The 19,404-nt window shown below is 50.1% G+C and overlaps 1 protein-coding gene across 5 annotated transcripts in view; it reads left to right on the top strand.

The window, feature by feature from the left end:
• Nucleotides 1-19,044, top strand: part of ZC3H7B (zinc finger CCCH-type containing 7B) — a 67,631-nt gene extending 48,587 nt beyond the window's left edge. For all 5 annotated transcript variants that reach the window (XM_054030857.1, XM_054030843.1, XM_054030852.1 and 2 more), the window contains 6 exons: nt 525-658; nt 6,752-6,857; nt 9,722-9,830; nt 10,972-11,105; nt 11,859-12,022; nt 13,202-19,044. In XM_054030857.1, the coding sequence (XP_053886832.1) occupies nt 525-658; nt 6,752-6,857; nt 9,722-9,830; nt 10,972-11,105; nt 11,859-12,022; nt 13,202-13,394 (840 nt within the window). In that variant the 3' untranslated portion in view covers nt 13,395-19,044. The remainder of the gene's footprint in view (nt 1-524; nt 659-6,751; nt 6,858-9,721; nt 9,831-10,971; nt 11,106-11,858; nt 12,023-13,201) is intronic.
• The last annotated feature ends 360 nt before the right edge of the window (nt 19,045-19,404 follow it).

The raw sequence follows: 19,404 nt of genomic DNA, 5'->3' as shown, positions 1-19,404 counted from the left end.
CTTTCTTCAGATAGACAACATCCCCAGGAGGTTCAGTGTAGATGCCCCCCTACCCTCCCTGCGAATGAATCCCCATCCCTTGTCTGCAGCTGCATCAGTGAGCCCGGATTGAACCCTCGGTCAGTGCTAGTGGTGTGTGGCCTGTTCATGTGCATTGTGAGGTGGTTGTGTCTTCCTCTGAAGACCTGGATTTGGCCACTGTTAGAGAGAGGCTACAGACAGGACAGATCAATGGCCCCATATCATATGGCAAGAGGTAGGAAACCAGGCTAAACGGACCAGTGGTTTGAGCTAATCTGGTATCTTGATGGACCAATGGCTTGTACTGCCAAATGAGAGCTCAATCTGCCTCTGTCTTGGCTTTTATGCTATGCACTTTGCTGTAGTGTACAAGTGCCTATGGGGAAAGGCATTTATCCCAGGGCAAACGCGTGCATGACCCTGTGCCTGTACACAGTACTGACTGGGGCAAGGTGTTGAGGTCAATTTGCCTGAATCCTGTTTCTTCATGTGATCCTTCACAGGCTGCCCCCCGGGCTCCGACATCAAGCAGCTTTGACCTCCAGATGAAATTTGTGTGTGGCCAATGCTGGAGAAACGGGCAGGTGGTGGAGCCAGACAAGGACCTCAAGTACTGTAGTGCCAAAGCCCGCCACTGGTGAGTGCTCTTGTCCTCTCTTCTGTCTCCCCCTAGCCTGAGTGCAGGATTTCCCCCCGCCATATATTCATTCTCCAGTGCTTTGTACAGGCTACTTTGAAATATGTGTGAGGGCTTCCATCTTGGCAGACTATTCCCTTGAGGAGACTCTTCCAGTTTTATAGACATCCCCATTAGCAAGCATTCTTCTTCGAGTGCTTATTCATGTCGATTCCATTCTAGGTGCGTACACACCCACGTGCCTGGTCGTCAGATATGTTTGCCTTAGCAGTATCCATAGGATCGGCTGTGGCACCCCCTTGAGTGCCGCGCTCATACGTCGGTATATCAGGTGCCACCAGCCCTACGCCCTCTCCGTTATCTTTTACTGCCCGGGGTGGTTAGTTGGCGCGCCTTTCCTTACATAGCAAGGGCTCGCAGTTATGTTTCTTCTGACTTAGAGCCTTTAAATAGTTGTTCATAGTAGTTGGTGTTAAGTAGCTGTTAAGTGTAGTTAGAAGTTAGAGTCCCAGCGGGGACTTTGCCCCAAGCGGGACATGCCCCAGTTTCCAGGGTTTAAGCCCTGCATGGACTGTAACAGGCCTATGCCTGTAAGTGACCCCCCACAACAGCTGCCTCAAGTGCTTGGAATCACATGTGAAGGACAAGAGTCATATTTGTAAAAAACTTTGACCCAGGTCTCAGAGTGGGATATTTGTTCGCGGGCTGTCCTCATGGAGGCTGCCCTTCATCCGCTTCCGAGCCATGCTGCTGAGACTCACCTAGTACCTCGGCCTCAGTGCACCCCTGGCACCGCTCCCCGTTGCCGGTGCCCAGAAAGAAAAAGAAGCAGCACGGCTCCCCGGCACCGGGCAAGAAGGGCCACGGGGCATCTGGCAAGGACCCAGTTTGGGCCACTCTGGAGCCATGTGGATGTGCCCTCCCATGCCACAGGAAGCGGCAAAGGCTCCCTACAAGAGCAAGCCAGCCGCTAAGACCCCTCAGGGGGCAGTGGAGCGCCACCAATGCCCCGAGACAAGGCAGCGCTCTCCATCTCCGCGCTGCAGATCTCTGGCATCGCAGCCCAGATCCTCTGGGGCTTGCCCGCGGTCATTGGCACCACGATCGTGGTCCCCACCATCTCAACACGGATCGCCTGGGGGAGGAGCCGGTCTCCATTCTACCGTCACCGTTCACCCTCCTGCCAATCATCCTCTCGGCACACATCTTGGTTGCCTGCCCCATGGGAGTACTCCCCATCGCGATTCCGGTCCCCTCGATACCAGCACCGATTCTCTCCCCCCCCACCCCTCCACTCCAGACACCGGTCTCCAGCGGCGACGGTCAGCAGGCAGACACAGGCAGCGACAGCCCCGCTGTGGTCACCGGAAGGGGATTCCTCCGACACGGAAGGGCAGTTCAGCCCCTCGTCAAGACCCCACCAGTGCGTTTGGGCACTTGAGGCTGCATTGACATCTACAGCGCTGCCTTGGCAGCATGGCTAGTGCAGTGGCCTTATTGGAGTGCGTGGGGCATGCCAGTAATGATGACCCTTTTGCACTGCTCATCTGCCGCCACCTCGGCGCAACAGCTGGCGGCACTGGGTTCGGTGCATGAGACCTGCTTGGAGGTTGGGGTAGAGGAGACAGCGTCCACCCCAAAAAAACCCCTCCCCAATGGGGGGATGATGCCCTGGAGCCTTTCCCAGTGGTACAGTTGTCGTCCTCATCCCTGGACGAGGCTGTTGCAGGACCCTCGAGGGCCAGTCTGCCAGACAGTTTTAAAAGAACACCAAGCCCTGCTTCAATGGGTAACCGAGAACTTGGGCCTAGAAGTGGAGGAGATGGCCGGGCAGATGAACACCTTGTTCAATATCCTCTCAGCCTCTACCTTATGCATCCGAAGAAGTGGGCTGTAGTCCACGAAAGCTTATGCTCTAATAAATTTGTTAGTCTCTAAGGTGCCACAAGTACTCCTGTTCTTCTTTTTGCGGATACAGACTAACACGGCTGTTACTCTGAAACTTACCTTGGCACGGGGTCCTGAAAATTGCCAAGGCCCTCTGGCAAATCCCATCGTCCATCCCTCCCACTCCAAAAGGGCCAAAAAGAAGTACTTTGTCCTGGCCAAAGGGTTCAAGTACCTTCATACCCATCCACCTCCGGGCTTGCTGGTTGTCTCTGTGGCCAACGAAAAGGACAAGCAGGGACACACCAGTTCAACTCCCAAAAATAAAAAGGCCAAAAGACTGGACCTTTTTGGGAGAGAAATTTATTCAATATCCAGCCTGCAATTCCAGGTGGCGAACCAACAGGCCCTTTCTGGCAGGTACAGTTTTAACTTGTGGGACTTCCTCCATAAGTTCAAGGAATTTCTCCCTTAGGGTTTGGCCCAGAATTTGGCACCCTGGTGAAGGAGGCAACCTGGTGGTGGACTCAGCAGCTAGGGTGGTCGCGGTGGTCATGAGGCGCAGCTCCTGGCTTCAACTCTCGGAACAGGCCGGCGGTCTGCAGACCTCGATCCAGGACCTCCCATTTGATGAGAACAGTCTCTCTCCGAAGCAGATTGCTGCGAGGCTGCACATGTTAAAGGACACTTGGGCCACCCTTTGCTCGCTGGGCATGCATATGCTGCAGTCTTCAAGGAAGCAGTTCCAGCTGCCCCCATCACCAAGGCCTTGGCAACCTCATCAGGGGTGTGCAAGGAGAAGGGATAGAGACACCAACTTTAGTCGTCGCCGCCTGCTCACCCGCGCAGCCCAGCCTGACAAAGCGTCCCAGGGCCAGAAACGCTCATTTTGAAGGTGCGCTCGAGAGCAATGCCCCAGTCAATTCCCTGGATCCACCTTGTTCTTTCCTCAACCGTCTCCATCCCTACCGTTCAGTCGCGGGTCACCTCAGACCACTGGGTGCTGGACATAATATCTCAGGGCTATACTCTGCAACTTTCTTGCCCCACCTGAAGGGCAGGGTGGTGCAGATCCTGACGGACAATACTGCTGCGATGTATTATATCAACAGGCACGGCGGTGCCAGGTCTTCGGCCCCTGTCAAGCAACTCTCCACCTTTGGGATTTTTGTGTGCGGCATGCCATCCATCTGGTAGCTGCGCACATGCCCAGAACCAGGAATGTCATAGCAGATCACCTTAGCAAGATTTCTCGTCCCGCCATGAGTGGTCACTCCATCTGGAGGTGGTCAGCATAATCTTCCAGAACAGAAAATGCCACATGTTCTGTTCGATCCGGGGGATGCACAGGGGTTCCTTATCAGACGCCTTTCTCATTCCATGGTCGGGGGCGGTGATGTATTCTTTCCTGCCAGTGCCGTTGGTTCACAGGGTCCCTGTGAAGATCAAGCAAGACAGTGCAAGAATGATCCTAATAGCCCCGCGTGGCCTCGCCAGCACTGGTTTGGCACGTTGTTGAGTCTTTCAGTAGCCATCCTGCTGCAGCTGTCCCTCTGGCTGGATCTGCTGTCCCAGAACCATGGCAGCCTTTTGCACCCAAACCTGGTGGCACTGCACTTGACGGCTTGGCTACCGCATGGCTAAGCGCAGACAAACGGGCAGGTCTTTCTGAGTAGCAGGAAACCCTCCACCAAAGTGACTTACCTGGCCAAATGGAAAAGGTTCACATGCTGGGCTTCTGAACGGCGTATCTGAGCCGAGGAGGCCCCACTATAGGAGATCCTGGATTATCTGTTGCACCTCAAACTCCAAGGTTTGTCCCTGTTGATCAAGATTCACCTGGCTGCTATCTTGGCTTTCCATCCTCCATTCCAAGGCAGGTCGATCTTCGCTCGTGACATGATAGCATGGTTTTGAAAGGTCTGGAGTGTGTCTACCCGTACATCCAGGATCCCATCCCTCCCTGGGACCTGAATCTCATGCTGTTGAGGTGGCCGGGGCCTCCCTTTGGACCTCTGGCTTCCTGCTTTCTCCTGCTTCTCTCCTGGAAGGTTTCATTCCTGGTTGTGATAACGTCAGCCCACAGGGTGTCCAAGATCAGGGCCCTTACTTCAGAGCTGTCCTATACGGTCTTCTACAAGGATATGGTCCAGTTACGACCGCACCTGGCGTTTCGGCCTAAGGTAGTTTCCTAGTTTCATACTGGCCAGGACACACATTTACCAATCTTCTTTCCAAAGCCTCATACGTCAGATAAGGAGCCCAGGCTACACACCCTGGATGTCAGGAGGGTGCTGGCCTTCTACGTAGATAGAATGAAGCTGTTCCGTAAGTCAGCGCAGTTGTTCGTTGCGGTGGCAGACAGAATGAAAGGTCGCCCAGTGTCTGCTCAGAGGATTTTGTCCTGGATCATGGCCTGCTTCCACCACTGCTATGAACTGCTGAAGGTGCCTCCGCCAGCAGTCGTGACGGCACACTTGGCTAGGGCGCCAGTGTCGTTGGCCTTCCTAGCATAGGTGCCAATCCAAGAGATCTGTAGGGCCACTACCCAGTTGCCTGTCCACATGTTCGCGTCTCACTGTGTGCTTACCCAGCAGGCTCGAGATGTCGCTGGCTTTGGCAGAACAGTGCTGCAAGCTGCAAGACCTTGAACTCTGAGCCCAGCTCCATTGATACTGCTTGTGAGTCACCTAGAATGGAATCGACACGAGCAAGCACTCGAAGAAGGAAAAACGGTTGCCTACCTTTTTGTAACTGTTCTTCGAGATGTTGCTCATTTCCATTCCATTACCCACCCTCCTACCCCTCTGTCGGAGTAGTCGGCAAGAAGGAACTCGGAGGGCATAGGGCCGGCGGTACTTAATATACCAGCGCATGAGTGTGGCACTCAAGGGGGTGCCACAGCCGGCTCTATGGATACCGCTAAGGCAAAAATATCTGATGACTGTGCATGGGGTGTGCACACACCTAGAATGGAATGGACCTGAGCAACACATCTCGAAGAACAACAATTATGAAAAGGTAGGTAACTGGGTTTTTTCTGCAGTCAGGTTCTATTATTTATCATTTGTATGCAGGGCCCTCTTTGGGCATGGCACTTTGCAGAGAGAAAAAAGACAGTCCCCTCTCTAGGAGCTTACAAGCTAGGGTAGAGGGAGCCTCCATTTTCCCTTTGTTCAATTCATCCCATCTCTCCTAGCTATACTCAGCTGGAGCACCCAAAACAGTTATAATAGTAATAAATAATTAATGGAGATATCTCCATCTCCTAGAACTGGAAGGGACCTTGAAAGGTCATCGAGTCCAGCCCCCTGCCTTCACTAGCAGGATCAAGTATTGAATTTGCCCCAGATCCCTAAGTGGCCCCCTCAAGGATTGAACTCACAACCCTGGGTTTAGCAGGCCAATGCTCAAACCACTGAGCTATCCCTCCCCCCAAGTTTCTTCTCCAAACTTGTTTCCAGACATCAGCTGTTTGTAGATGGCAATCCTATCGTTATTGGTTGTAATTTTAGCCATGGTATATACTTTACATCCTTTTTAAATGAGCCCTTTGATCATTTTTGTTGTATTTCCAATTGTTGTAATTGGAAAGGTATCCAATTTGTCTGCCTTGTTCTGTGAATGTGGTGCTCTAGGAGAGGTCTCCTCAGTGCCACATAGAGAGGGACGGTCACCTTCCCTTCCTGGGATGTCATTTCTCTGTCTGTGCTGCACTGGCCTGGATTTTTTTTGCCACAGTACTCTCTTCAGATCCTTTTGTAGGACACTGTGGAAGAGTGATCTGCCTAACTAGGATCTGGTTCACAGTGCTGTGTCTGTGTTGCAGTTCTACAGCAGCTCTCGCCCAGAAGGGTTCCGAAGTGTGGTTTTTTTGGTTTTTTTTTTTTTTTTTTTTTTTTTAAGACTGTATAGACCAGGACCGGTTCAGCCACCCCTGGGGATGGAATGTGGGAGGTGTTCAGCACCTCACAAGAAGTGGGGGGAGCAGGGGGAAGCAGAAGGAAATGCTCCCTTTTGACTCACCCTGTAGAGCTACAATCTGCTCTTCTAGTGTGTCTGCTGTAGCTACCTGTAGCCCATGGCTACCAGCCAGTGCGAGGGGCAGGCTGAGTGACGGTTCTGGTGTGGTGATGGGATATTTTAAACCCCCTTTGCTTCCCCTCCTGCCTTTTTGTTTTAATTCCCCCTCTCCCCGTTTCCTAGCTGGACAAAGGAGCGTCGCGTCCTGCTGGTGATGTCCAAAGCAAAGAGGAAGTGGGTGTCCGTCCGACCGCTGCCTTCCATCCGCAACTTCCCACAGCAATATGATGTAAGCCCTGTACCCCTTCGCGGCTCCAGAATCCTCTCCCTTCCTATCGCAACGCTGCATGCACCGAGCATGGAGCCAGTGCTTCGATGCTCTTGGGGCAGGTGCTTTTGTAAATGGACAGGTGGGTAGGTAGACGTAGACCCAGGTGAAAAGCAGAGACCAACTGAAAACAAAGAGAGATCAGTTCCATCTCAAACAGTCAGCTCCGTGGCATGGTATGAAAGGACCCCTGCAACCAGGTTTTTGACACTGCTCTTAACACCATCACACCTATAGGACTGGCCGGCTCAGGGGATGGGGATGGGGTCTAGCCCGTCTCCTTAGGTCACGCCTTTCCAGGCCAGGTCACAGGTGGGGCAGTAGGCACAGGATAAGCTTATGTTGTCCCTGCTTTTGCTGTACCTGTCCGCTGGTAAACCGAGCGCATTAGTCTCCTAGGCTTCCAATTCAGCCACTTCCACCAGTTTTTACAGCTCACTTGAAAGGTGATTTGGAAACAGATATTTAAAAAAAAAAAAAACCACAACCCCTAAATTAAAACCCCAGAGCGACGTGAAAAGCTGTGAAGCCCAATCCCAGCTCAGCATGTGATAGGAGGTGGGATAGCGCTCTTCTCCTTACTGCCTCAGGGGAGGAGGAGGAGATCGGGACAGGCCCCAGCCATGGTTAACGGAGAGCTCCCCTCCCCTCAGTGAAGAGGTGTCTGCCATCTCTTCATCTAGAGCCAGAGGGGAGCCCATGTGAAAATGCTGGGGGTCCCCTTCTCCTGCTCACAGCCAGGGTAGCTATAAAGCACCTGCGACCTCTCAGTCAGTCGGATCACTCAGCTGCTGGAGTGTGTTCCGTTGCCTCTCAATAAAAGATTTCCATGTGCTGCCATGGCAGTCGCAGGCGGTGCCTGGGGGAGTGGGAGTTTCTTCCTAGAATGGCTGCTGACTTCTGGGAAACTGTCCTGGGTTTTTCAGTCTGTTTCTAATCAGATTTTGTCTCTCCCCTCTCAGCCCAAAGCCAAAATCATGTGTGTGTTGGCGGCGGGTGGGGGCGATAGGTCAGACTAAGTTGCTGCTGAGATGTCACCCAGGGGAGATCCCAGCTGTGGTGTGGGGAGAGGGGAAGGGTGTGGACTCGCAGCTTAGCTGACTTGGGATTTGTTTTTTGTTTTTAAGATTCCCTGTAGTGCAAAAGGAGGCATGAGCGCTACGGGAAATGGGAGCCAGTGTCTGGCAGAAGAAGTAGCCCTTTGTTTTCTCCACCATGCCTCCATTAAAGAGCCTGTGACAGGGAGGCACGGCCAGGAGAGAGCTAAGGCCTGCCTGTCACGTGGCTCAGCGGGGCTTTTAGAGGAAGGAGAGCTGCCCAGTGGGAGAGCTGCAGAAGGAAGGACCCCGGGCAGGGGCAGCACATGTGTTCTAGGGTGACAGCTTTCGTTTTGTGAGTCTGTAAACTGTGTCCTGAGAAAAGGGCCTGACAAGAGCCTTGGGCGTGGCTCTGAATTCTTCCTGAGCTCATGAGGGAGTCATGGACCTGTGGCCCCAAACGCTGCCGCCGGCACTGATGTCACTGGAGTGTCTGGGGGGCTTTTCCCCTCTGTCCTGTGTAGGTGCATATGTGTGGGCAGTGTTTGCTGGGGAGCGAACCCTGCGGTTTGTTCCCACAGTAGGCAGTGCATGGGCAGCAAGAGTGCAAGCTTCCCACCCCGGCCCTGCTGCTGTCTCTCTCGCTTCCAACGGGCGAGAGAATGGTTACGTCTCCAGCGACGCCTTCAGGCCCTGGCCCTTCTGCTGAGGCTGCAACAAGGGGGTCTGTGTGTGTCAACAGCGGGGGGGGGTTTGCAAGGTAGACGTGTCCTCATCCCCCTCTCTCTCCCCCCCGGAGGGCTGCAGTGTCAAAAACCTCTGCATTCAGGTGCTTCCGAAAGGCAATTTCCCTTCTTCATACCATGCCGTGCTCATTTCATGTGGGGCCACATTGCAGCTTCCTGGTGGGTCACAATTAAGGGTCACTGCTGATCTGGGCTGGATTCCAGCCATCAGCTTAGTCAGGGCTAGCTTGACAATTTGCAGGGCCTAAGCTGCTGAAATGGGGGGGGGAACCCAGCTGTAAGTTTTCTCCACTTCTGGTCCAGTTGCTGGAAGAGGAGCCGGGATCTGGGAGGGAGCTGTTTCCTGGTGCTGAAGTGGGAGATAAGGTCAGCCAGTGAGTTGTGAAGGAGGCAGGGCTCCAACCAGCTGCTTGCTTTGGCTGTGCATAAGGACAGCCATGAATGGAGAGGAGAGGCTCTGTAGGCCACCCTCCGTTTGCTGACTCTCCTTGGTAGGACTGTTTACAGGGAGAAAGGGGGAGAGTGTGTAACTAGCAAAGGGTGGGCTGGACGTGTGCAGGGAAAGCCCTTTGTTGTTCTTACTAGAGTTTTGTCATTAGGAACTTTTGCTGTGAATCAATCTAAACTCGCCTTGGGCATCTCTCCACTTCCCTCTGATAGCCTCTCCCCCCCCCCCCCTTCAAGACCTTCATCCATCAGGCTGGAGAGGACATGGGTGAGAGTCCCCTTCAGACACCGCGGCTGGGTTAGCAAAAGTTGCTTTCCACCACCTCACCTGGCTCCATGAGTAACCTTACCTGTAAGCGGGCCAGCCGTGGGCTTGGTGGATAGGTAGTGAGAGGACAGTCACTGAACTCAAGCCTCCTGTACGTTTATACAGAGATCTCATCCCTCAAGTCTTAGGGGACCCAGGGAGAAGAGGCACGAGTGATCAGCATCACCTGCTCAGTGCCTTTGCTGGTTGGTCTGCCCCTTTCTCTTTCCCTAACCAGAAGGGTCTGGGTGGGGCGGGGGCTGTGTTTTCTTTTCTGTCTCTTGACAGCTGTGTATCCATGCACAAAATGGCAGGAAGTGCCAGTATGTTGGGAACTGCTCCTTTGCCCACAGCCCTGAGGAGAGAGACATGTGGACCTTCATGAAAGAAAATAAAAGTGAGTAGTGAGATGGGGGCAGGAACAGGGATGCTGAAGAGCACAGGGTGTGTTACGGCTCTTCTCCCCAGCGACATTGAGCACCCCCACCTTTCCAGGAGGAGGGTGAAATTACTCCGAAAAATGAGGCTCTCCGAGTGTGGGCTAGAGCTGTTCAAACGACAGCCACACACAGCTGTGCAATCACCCTTCCGCCAGCGCACCCGAGTCCTGCACCCAGTGCTATTCCATTCTTGCCTGCCCGCTCCACAGCTCTGCTCTTCCTCTGCTAGGCTAGCCCTGGCTCCATACACCTCACTCCTCCTGACCTCTGCGCCTGTCCTGGCCTCTCACGTAGTTCTGCTAATGTCCCTCATGCCCAGGCTGCAGCACTCCCTGCTGATTGTGTGAAAGGTCGTAAACAGGTGTGTGAACTTTGTGTGAGGACCCCGTTGGGCAGTACCCCTTACAACCAAGCTTGTCCTCACTTGTTAATAGTTCTTGAAAGTATAGGTGGGCACCACACCCCATGGTCTTGGCCAAATTTCTTCTCCTCCCCTTGCCACTTCACTCTCCCACCAGTGTCATGAGTTGTAGAGCTGGCCAAAATGCTTTGGCTAATGGAAATTTTGCTTAAAAAAAAATTAATTTGGGGGGGAGGGGGAGGTGTTCCAAAACTATTCACAAACTTGGGTCAAATTTGGTGAATAGTTGTGGCTAAAAAATAATGTCCTCCTTCCCCCCCCCGGTCAGTGTTTGGATACTTTGTTTCTGAAGAAAATGTCAGTTTGAATTAATATTTTGTTTAAAAATCACAACATTTGAAACCCAAACAAACTACTACTTTGTTTTGTTTCATCTCCTGCTTTGCTGCAGCAGGAGGTGAGCTATCCAGTGAGAGGGACCAGGCTCAGATCTGATCTGTAGGTTTCAGAACTCTGCCTCCCTCCCCCAGACCAAGGGAAAGAGATTTCTCTACCCAGCCTCTCACCTGAGGAGGTAACCGCACTGGAGAAGGAGTGTCTGTAACTGAAGGAAGCGTGGGCGGGGGAGGGCTGCACACTCAGAACACCAGATCTGTACAGGTCCCTTGTTCTGAGTGTGTCCATAGTGGGTGGGTAGGTGGGTTGCCTGGCTGACCTGGCTGATTCCCTCCTCACAGTACTGGATATGCAGCAGACCTATGACATGTGGCTAAAGAAACACAACCCTGGAAAGCCAGGAGAGGGGACACCACTCACGTCGCGTGAAGGAGAGAAGCAGATCCAGATGCCCACTGACTACGCCGACATCATGGTAATACCTCTCCTCCCTTTCCTCATTCTGACATCTCCCCCTCTTTCCTGTGCTTCCCTGCAGGAGTCTCCTGAGAGGAGACTGTGCTGACTGGAAATCCAGTGAGGTTGGAACGCTCCCTTGGGAAAGAGCCTGTGATCTTTGCCAGCTAGGAGGAGGGCAGCTGGGGTAGCAGTGATGAGGCGGGAGGGCATAGGCCTGGGTCAGCAAGGCTGCTCCAGGACTTTTCTGTCAGTTAAACATGTTTTTATCCAAGAGTCAGCTGAAACTGTATCTTACGCATCAACTCCTGCTTCCTGGTCTCCCGCCCTTCCCTGGAGCCCTGAAAAGGCAAAGTCACGGCTGGCCATTTTGAAAAGAATTGGGTTGGGGGTGAGAGATCTGTGAGGGTGTAACTGACCCACCAATGGGTGGGAAGAGAAGTAGGGGGAGAGTGCAGAGGAGAGGTATGGGAAAGGGGGATGGGCAGGTCACTAAGGTCTGGAGAAACGATATCTAATTGCTCCACAATCCCTCCTATGGCTGTTCTAAGGAGTGATACTGGTGGGCTCAGACAAAGAATCCAGTCCTGTCCCCTGTGGCCAGCAGTTTGACGTTCCCAACACTGATATGTCAGGAGAGGGGGGTGCTGGGTGGGGTGGGGAGACCCTGGATGCTCTGGCAGAGAGGGGGACAGCCCTTCCTCTCCACTCCCCAGTGCTGGGAAGGTCAGCGTAGGCACTGCTAATGGGCTGCTCGGTCTGTGCTGGTTAGATGGGATACCACTGCTGGCTGTGTGGGAAGAACAGTAACAGCAAGAAGCAATGGCAGCAACACATCCAGTCAGAGAAGCATAAAGAGAAGGTTTTCACCTCTGACAACGACTCTAGCTGCTGGACCTACCGCTTCCCCATGGGCGAATTCCGGCTCTGTGACAGGTACCGCGTGCGCCACACCTCCGTTCTACACAGGTTCGCTGCCGGTGAAAGGAGAGCAGATCTGGTACCGAGTTGCTCTGCTCCTAAATGGGGAGCCCCAAGGAACTGCAGCTCGGGGGAGTTCTGGGAAGGTCAAAAAGTGGGAGACGTTATTGGGAACACCCCCTCCGATAACGCTTCAGAATCAAGCTCACACCCCATTCCCCCACCTAAAAGTGATAAACTACAAAGCTCAAAGGCATGAATGATGCTTCTCCAGTCTCACACGGTCTGTCTATACTTTGGGAAATGAAAGAATCTTTAACCCGCCACCCATGACTGTGGTGACATCAGATCTCACAAGCTAATCAGAGCCTGGCTGGGTCCTTGCTTGCATGAGACACCTCTTTGGGAAACCCAGCTGCTTCAGTAAGTGGGTTTAATGTCTCACTAGAGTGCCCCTCTCTCTTTTGTCTATGCCTCAAGATGATGATACGAGGCATTGTGCTGCTGGAGGTGAAGTAGAAAACTGAGGTCCTGATCACTCATGTCTGTTTCAAGATCCCATGGCATTTTTTTCAAGAGTAGGGCTGTCCAACCCTAAATGTTAGCCCAGTTCTAACTTGGCAGCCCTAAATCCCCTTTTAGTCTCAGTTGGGTATGAGTATGTCTCTTCTTGGCCAAAACTGTTATTGCTATACTCTGGGTACTTCTTCACTACCCGCCGGATTGGCGGGTAGTAATCGATCTATCGGGGATCGATTTATCGCATCTCGTCTAGACGCGATAAATCGATCCCCGAACGCGCTCCCTGTCGACTCCAGAACTCCACCAGAGCGAGAGGCGGAAGCGGCGTTGACGGGGGAGCTGCGGCCATCGATCCTGCGCCGTGAGGACCCAAGGTAAATTGATCTAAGATGTGTCGACTTCAGCTATGCTATTCTCGTAGCTGAAGTTGCTTATCTTAGATCAATTCCCCCCTCCCAGTGTAGACCAGCCCTAAGTTAAACAACCTCCAGGCATCACCCCAGAGGTGGTGGCTACATTTCTGCATTCAGACAATGAGCCCGATACAGGTAGAGCGTTTGTAAAGTGCTTTAGAATCCAGCACAATGTCAATGCTGGAGAAATGGAGCAACCCTTTAAACCCTGCCCCTTAAAAATAAAATAGTCCAGTGAGTTGTGTTTCTCTCCTGGCAGGTTCCAGAAGACCAAGGCCTGCCCTGAGGGGGAGAAATGTTGCTATGCTCATGGCCAGGACGAGCTGACCGAGTGGCTGGACCGGCGGGAGGTGCTGAAGCAGAAACTGGCCAAAGCTCGCAAGGACATGCTGCTGTGCCCCAAGGATGACGACTTCGGCAAATACAACTTCCTATTGCGGGACGGCGTATAGTGGGGTGGGGGGACCCATTGACTGGAGAAACAGAAGCAAGTTTTCAAAGGGTGAGGCTGTGGCAGGGCAACTGAGAGACCTGTATCACAAGGAGAACTTTTTTTTTTTTTTTCCTTTTGTTTCAAGATTACCAATATGATTTTCCGGTGGTGAATGAAATTGTGAAAATTGTGACCTGATTCCTCTGTGGCCAGTGAATGCCGAGCTCATAAAGTTTCTTTTCTATCTTCTTTTCTTTCCTTATTCTCTGCCCACCTTCCTTTTTTCTTTTTTCTTTTTTTTTTTTCCTTCCTAATTGAAAGGAATGAACACAGTTTGGTATGAGAGAGAGAAAATCTTTTCCTTTTTAATTCCCTGTCTCTAGACTGTAAGTGTGGCTAGGAGGTTTTTTGGGACATCGCAGTGTCATGAATGCAGCTGAGAGGGGGCAGGGTTACTGGAGCATAGGTGTCTGCAGTCCTCTGTGCTCATTCTCCTCCGTATGATGGAGCAAATTCCCCTTCTCTTTCACGCTGTCCTGGAAGAACAATGTAAAAAACAATTGTAGCTGATTTAAAACGTTGTTTTAAAACACCTGGCCTGTTAGCTGCTGTGGATGACAGCAAAGGAGCAAAATTACATCCCAAGTCTTCCCCTGAGGCACACAACTGCTGAGGAGGGTAATGGCTGTCTAGCCCCCCCACATACATGGGTGCAAGGAGCATAGCTGAGAAAACAACCAGAGTGCTTTTTGCAGAAGGGGCAGTTTGAAAGTGATCATGGATGACTTTTTTGCTGTTACTATTGATTGTATCCAAAAAGCAAACTAGTAATGGGTCATTTGACTTTCTCATGGACAGAAGAGAGTGCAGATTTTTTTTTTTTTTTTTTTAACTAGTGTGATTATGTAAGTAAGACTGAATCTGTCCACAGGGTATAGCTAATACTATGGTGCTGTTGTCATCTGTGTGCTCTGGGCCTTGGGATCAGCCAGAAAAAAGGAAGTAACAGAAAAGGAGCTTATATTTGTATTTGTCAGCAGTGTAAAGTCAGTCAGCTTCTGCTTCGGGGATTATGTCTTTAAATAGTCTATATACTTGGTTACTTGGATACGGGTTTTGTCTGTAGAGGCTGAAGGTGCTGTCAGAGGAAGTGGGCACAAATCAATTCAAGGACACTATCAAGTAGCATAGGCCCAAAATTCAGAGTCTGTGTTTGACAAAGAATGTGTTTAGAAATGATTTCGCGATTGAAATGAATACAGTGTGGTTGCTGGAGGGGGTTGAAACCTTCTCTTGCAAAATCAAACTCAATAGCATTTGACGAGTGCCTGGGAACCAGAAAACAAAGCTAACTCGAAATGGAAGACAAAACTGACCAGGGTAGTTTGGAGCTGAGTGACGTGCAAAACACAAACCAATAGCGTGCTGAAGAGACCAATTTTAAAGGCTCTTTTAGATTATTAAATTGAAGCCAGTTATTAATGCAAGTAAGGAGAATGTTTGTTCTTAGCGTGTGATTTTACTTTGACTGTGTGTCCCCTTGCAGTCTCCCCTCCCGGAAAAGAAAAAGGAAATTAACTCTTCCTGTATCCCTTATCAGACAGAGGACAAGATGTCCAACAACTGTCTGGAAGAGAAAAGGAAAATCATATTTGTAATATGAGAGTCCCTCTGGGTAAATAGAAACACACAACCACCCAGCCCCAGTGTCCCCATCAGGTTACACCTTGGTTTTTTGGTGGGGAATGTTCAGCAGTGGGAAGTGTGTTTTTTCTGATTGTTTTGGTTTTTTTAAATCATCATAAACATTGCGTTTAAACTGGCTTCTAGGCTTTTGTGCCTCCCTCCTCTCACTAGACTTCCAGTGCGGCAAGTAATGTCATTTTCCAGCAAGCTGGCCCCTGCCGTCAGGAAGAATACAGGAGTGCCTCTTTGCCATGGAAACATTCAGGTGCGCAGGGGATACAGGAGCCTCTGATAGAATCACCCCGCCTCGTGGAGCAAGAGAGGCAACAGCTGTCAGGTCTGCTGCTGGTATTGTGCTGACTTGCATTTTGAATTAGGTCAGCTCTAGGGGAAGCACTCAAGGTATGTCTACATTGAAAATGCTACTCGGGCAAAGTTGCAGCTGCGCTGCTGTAGTGCTTCAGTGTAGACACTACCTACGCTGACAGGAGCAGTTTTCCCATTGGCGTCGATAACCCACCTCCCAGAGAGGGGAGAGCTAGGACAGTGGAAGAATTCTTCTGTCGCCCCAGCATTGTCTACACCAGGGCTTAGGTTGGCATAGCTGCTTTTCTCAGGGGTGTGGAATTTTCACGCCCTGAGAGTTGTAGCTGTACAGCTGTATGTTCCCAGTGTAGACCAGCCCTTAGACTGTGTCAGCTGTAAGTGAAGCTAGTGTTGCCAAATGAAGTGGCCCCGCTGAACGCTGTTCCTGTCAGAGTTGGTACCATTCTCCGTTGAGCCCAGCTGAGGGGATTCATTAGTGCATGTGGCATGTGTGGCTCCAGAGGGAAGATCCGTGATGTGGCCCAACACGTGCCATCTGTCAGCAAGTTGGCGGGGTGATCTCTCATCATTTGGATGGGGTGGGATTGATGCAGGGATATGTTAAGAAGATGGCAGAGACTGTCCATAGTGCCTACTATACCACCTGCACTGTTGCCTTGTTTGTTTGAGGAGTGGTGGTAGGACGACTCGCAGGATTTTCTATCTCCAATACTGGAATGATATAAATTGTGTTAAAATAGGGCAGCTCAAATGGAGGAACCTGATTGGCCGAACCGGGGTGCGAGTAGAGTCTCAAATATAACTCCACTGAGTCAGGATCTCAATATTTCTAATGGCAATAATGAGCTTATGCCAACACCCCAGAGTTTCTCTGGGGTCAGCTTTGTGCCTCATTCTGGTCCATCTGTCACTGGGGAGTGGGTACGCTGACATCTGCCCCCTTTGTCCTGAGCCTCCCTTTCCCTCACTCTGATTACAGTTTAATACAGTGTGCATGTGTGTACATAGTTTGATACAGTACCATCGGCTGAAGAACAAACAGTCCCACCTTCTTAGAGCAATGTGTGTGTAGTTGTGTTTTTTTTAATAGGGTCTTATGAGATTGTTTTGCCTGTGAGAAGTCAGAGCCCTCCAGTGCTGTACGTACAATAAATAAAACATGGCTGTATTTTGCATGGTGGTTCAGCAGCGTTGGGTCCCCTTTTCTTCTCCCCACCTCTGAGAACACCTGTGTCCCCTAGACAAGAGATATTAGGTAGGAAGCAATATGGGGGAGATACTGAATTGGCAGCTGGCATCTTTATTTACAGACCTAACTCTGGATGTACACAACTCATAGGCAGCTGGCTCAGTTCTTGCATAGTGGTTAGAGTCTGGGAGTATTAATGAGGAGACCTGGGGTCTAGTCTTTCCAGCCACTGCTGTTAAGTCACTGGGTCCCCTGGACAAGCCACTAGCCCCTCCATGCTTGTTTTCCCTGCTGCCAAATTGCGATAATAATGATATGAGGCTTAATTCATTAGTGTGTGTACAACTCTTTAGGGTCCTGGCCCGGAAGTGGCACTAGAAGCACAGAGATTGAGTATGTATTCGTTGTTTATGATAGAGAGGTGGGAGAAGGGAGGATGCTTTTTCTCGCATGCCCCAAGGAGACGGCTGAGCAGCTGGAAAGATCCTTGCTCCACTGATCCGCCTCCCAATCCCAAGTTTTATTGGATGCCCATGGTTTATGAGCAGGCTGATGCTGTATTTGTTTCCACCAATAGGGTGAGGCGCGATTTCTGTTCAGATTTGAAACTGGGCATCTCATCTCCTAGTACGTACATTTCATTGTCTCAAGCACTGAAATTGAAAGGCTAGATGGCAAGGGAGAGGGATGCTTGTCTCTATTTTGCCAAGTATACTCATAATGTATAGAATTGCTGTGACACTGGATTAAGCAAAGTAACAGGAACCCAGCTGCTGCTAAATGAACTAATCCAGCCTTCCCTTCACACACCCCTTTTTGTAGCTGTCTAATCCCTGCTTTACCAACACGTGTTCAGCCGGTTGCTCCCTCTGCAGAATTTACCAAAAAAGTGATATTAGCACCAGTGCGTAGGCTTGTACCATGTTCATTGGAGTGGCGGCAGCGACGTGTGCAGGGGAGAAGAGAGGAAAAATTAATCAAGGGAGGGGGAATGCTTGTTTTTTAGTTTAAAAACAAATCTGCATTTACAGTGTGATTGTCGCGTTTGCTGCACCAGGACTTAAGAGTTGATCATTTGTTTAGATTATGGAGCGGGGCGATGTCCCTTCTCTTTAATCAAAATAACTGCTCTGCACCCACTCTTCTCCAGACTGTGTTAGCTGGGGGGAGGGGCTATTGTTATGGGGCAAAGGGGGTGGGGATGCTCACGAGCATTGCGTATCTATTTTTGTTTTCCCAGATATGATAACCTGATCTGTGGTGTTGCAGTATTTTGTCACAGACTTGTTTTAGTGTGTATATATGTGACCCCTGTGAAGCATATATACACAGGTATTAAATATATCGCTCTATATAATATTATATATGTGTGTGGTATCGAAGGAATCTTTTTTAATGAGGGTAAAGGAAAAGGACTCAGTCCAGGAAATGCAGCATCTCCTGTTTAAATGTGAAGGCTTTTTTTTTTTTTAAATTCCTGGCTGGGGTGGCAGAAAGGAGGAGGAAGGGAGGAGTTTATAGACAGGAATAAAGTTCAAGCTGGGACAGGTTTTCCTGATCACGCCTCTGAAAACCCTCCAGTGATGACCTTCCTACTCCACCCTAGTGAAAGAATATTCAGGTGCTTCGCTAATGAGTAAAGTTATGATTAAAAGCTTTGCTTATATGTATGTTAAGGGCAGGAGACTCCAGATTTGACCCCTCGTTTTCTTTCACTATAGCTTTTTTCAGTATGATATTTCATCTCACCAAAAATACACCGCACTAGCAGCTCTATGATAATTTAAACCATAAGCTCCAGTGTTCTAAAGGAACTCTACAACGAACCCAGTACGCTCAGCCCAGCACGCACTCCTCCTACAATAACAATCTAGCCTGTGCAATGTGGGGGCTAAGGGGAGGATTTTCGGCAAGGAACCAAATCTGAGGGCTAACGAGCGGCGTTAACTTTTTTTTTTTAACGTTACAAAAAATATCTTGTCCCTTTATTTATAAAAACCAAAACCCTCCAACACACACACCAGACTTTGATTTAGTTCAGCTTGTTAAATGCTGAGGGATATAATACAAATCCTTCTCCTAATCCTTTCAAGTGAAGGGAGGGATTTGTGAAGTTGGTGTCAGAAGTAACCAAATGTTTGAAGCAAAAAACAACAACAACAAATCAGTTCATATGAACAGTGTGTCAGAAATGGACGTGCTTTTGGCATGTGAAAGGGAAAAATTGCAAGGGGCTGCTGCAGTTCTAAGCTGGATAGTAATGAGATGGAGTCCTTTAAAATGTCTCTGTATTAATATAATTTAAGAATACCACGCTTTACTATTAAAGAAAACCTTAGTACCTTTCATAAGGTCTAGTACCAAGATAATAATGTAGATGTTTTAACAATTTTGTTTTTGTTCTTAAAACAAACTTGCTTCTTTTAGCCTTTGTAATAGAAAATAAAAGTGTGCACTTTAAACCCTCTCCAGATGACTTGCGTGTCTGTGTTGCAAAGAGTTTGTGAAAGGCATTATCCGGGGCCTCAAGGCCGCCTTTGATAAATGGCATTGCTGCTACAGGGAGAGAGTGGTGTGGGAGGGGTGAGGGGATGGGATTGAAAGACACCTGCTGTGGTTTATATCTAAGTAATTCACTAGTATCCACTTAATAGTCATTCATTGCTAGTAGCTTAACAACAGTCGTTATTAGAGATATAGTTAACTTATATAGAGAGCATCTGAACTCCGGCCAATCTATCAGTCTAACCTAAGACCAACAGCCTTCTCCAGTAGTCCCTTCCACACCCTGAACAATCTATTCACGCTCTTAAATCCAGAGTAACAC

This window comes from Malaclemys terrapin, chromosome 1 (assembly GCF_027887155.1).
Source record: "Malaclemys terrapin pileata isolate rMalTer1 chromosome 1, rMalTer1.hap1, whole genome shotgun sequence".
NCBI lineage: Eukaryota > Metazoa > Chordata > Testudines > Emydidae > Malaclemys > Malaclemys terrapin.
The sequence above is the reverse complement of the archived record's forward strand: the minus strand, read 5'-3'. Positions and strand labels throughout refer to the sequence as shown.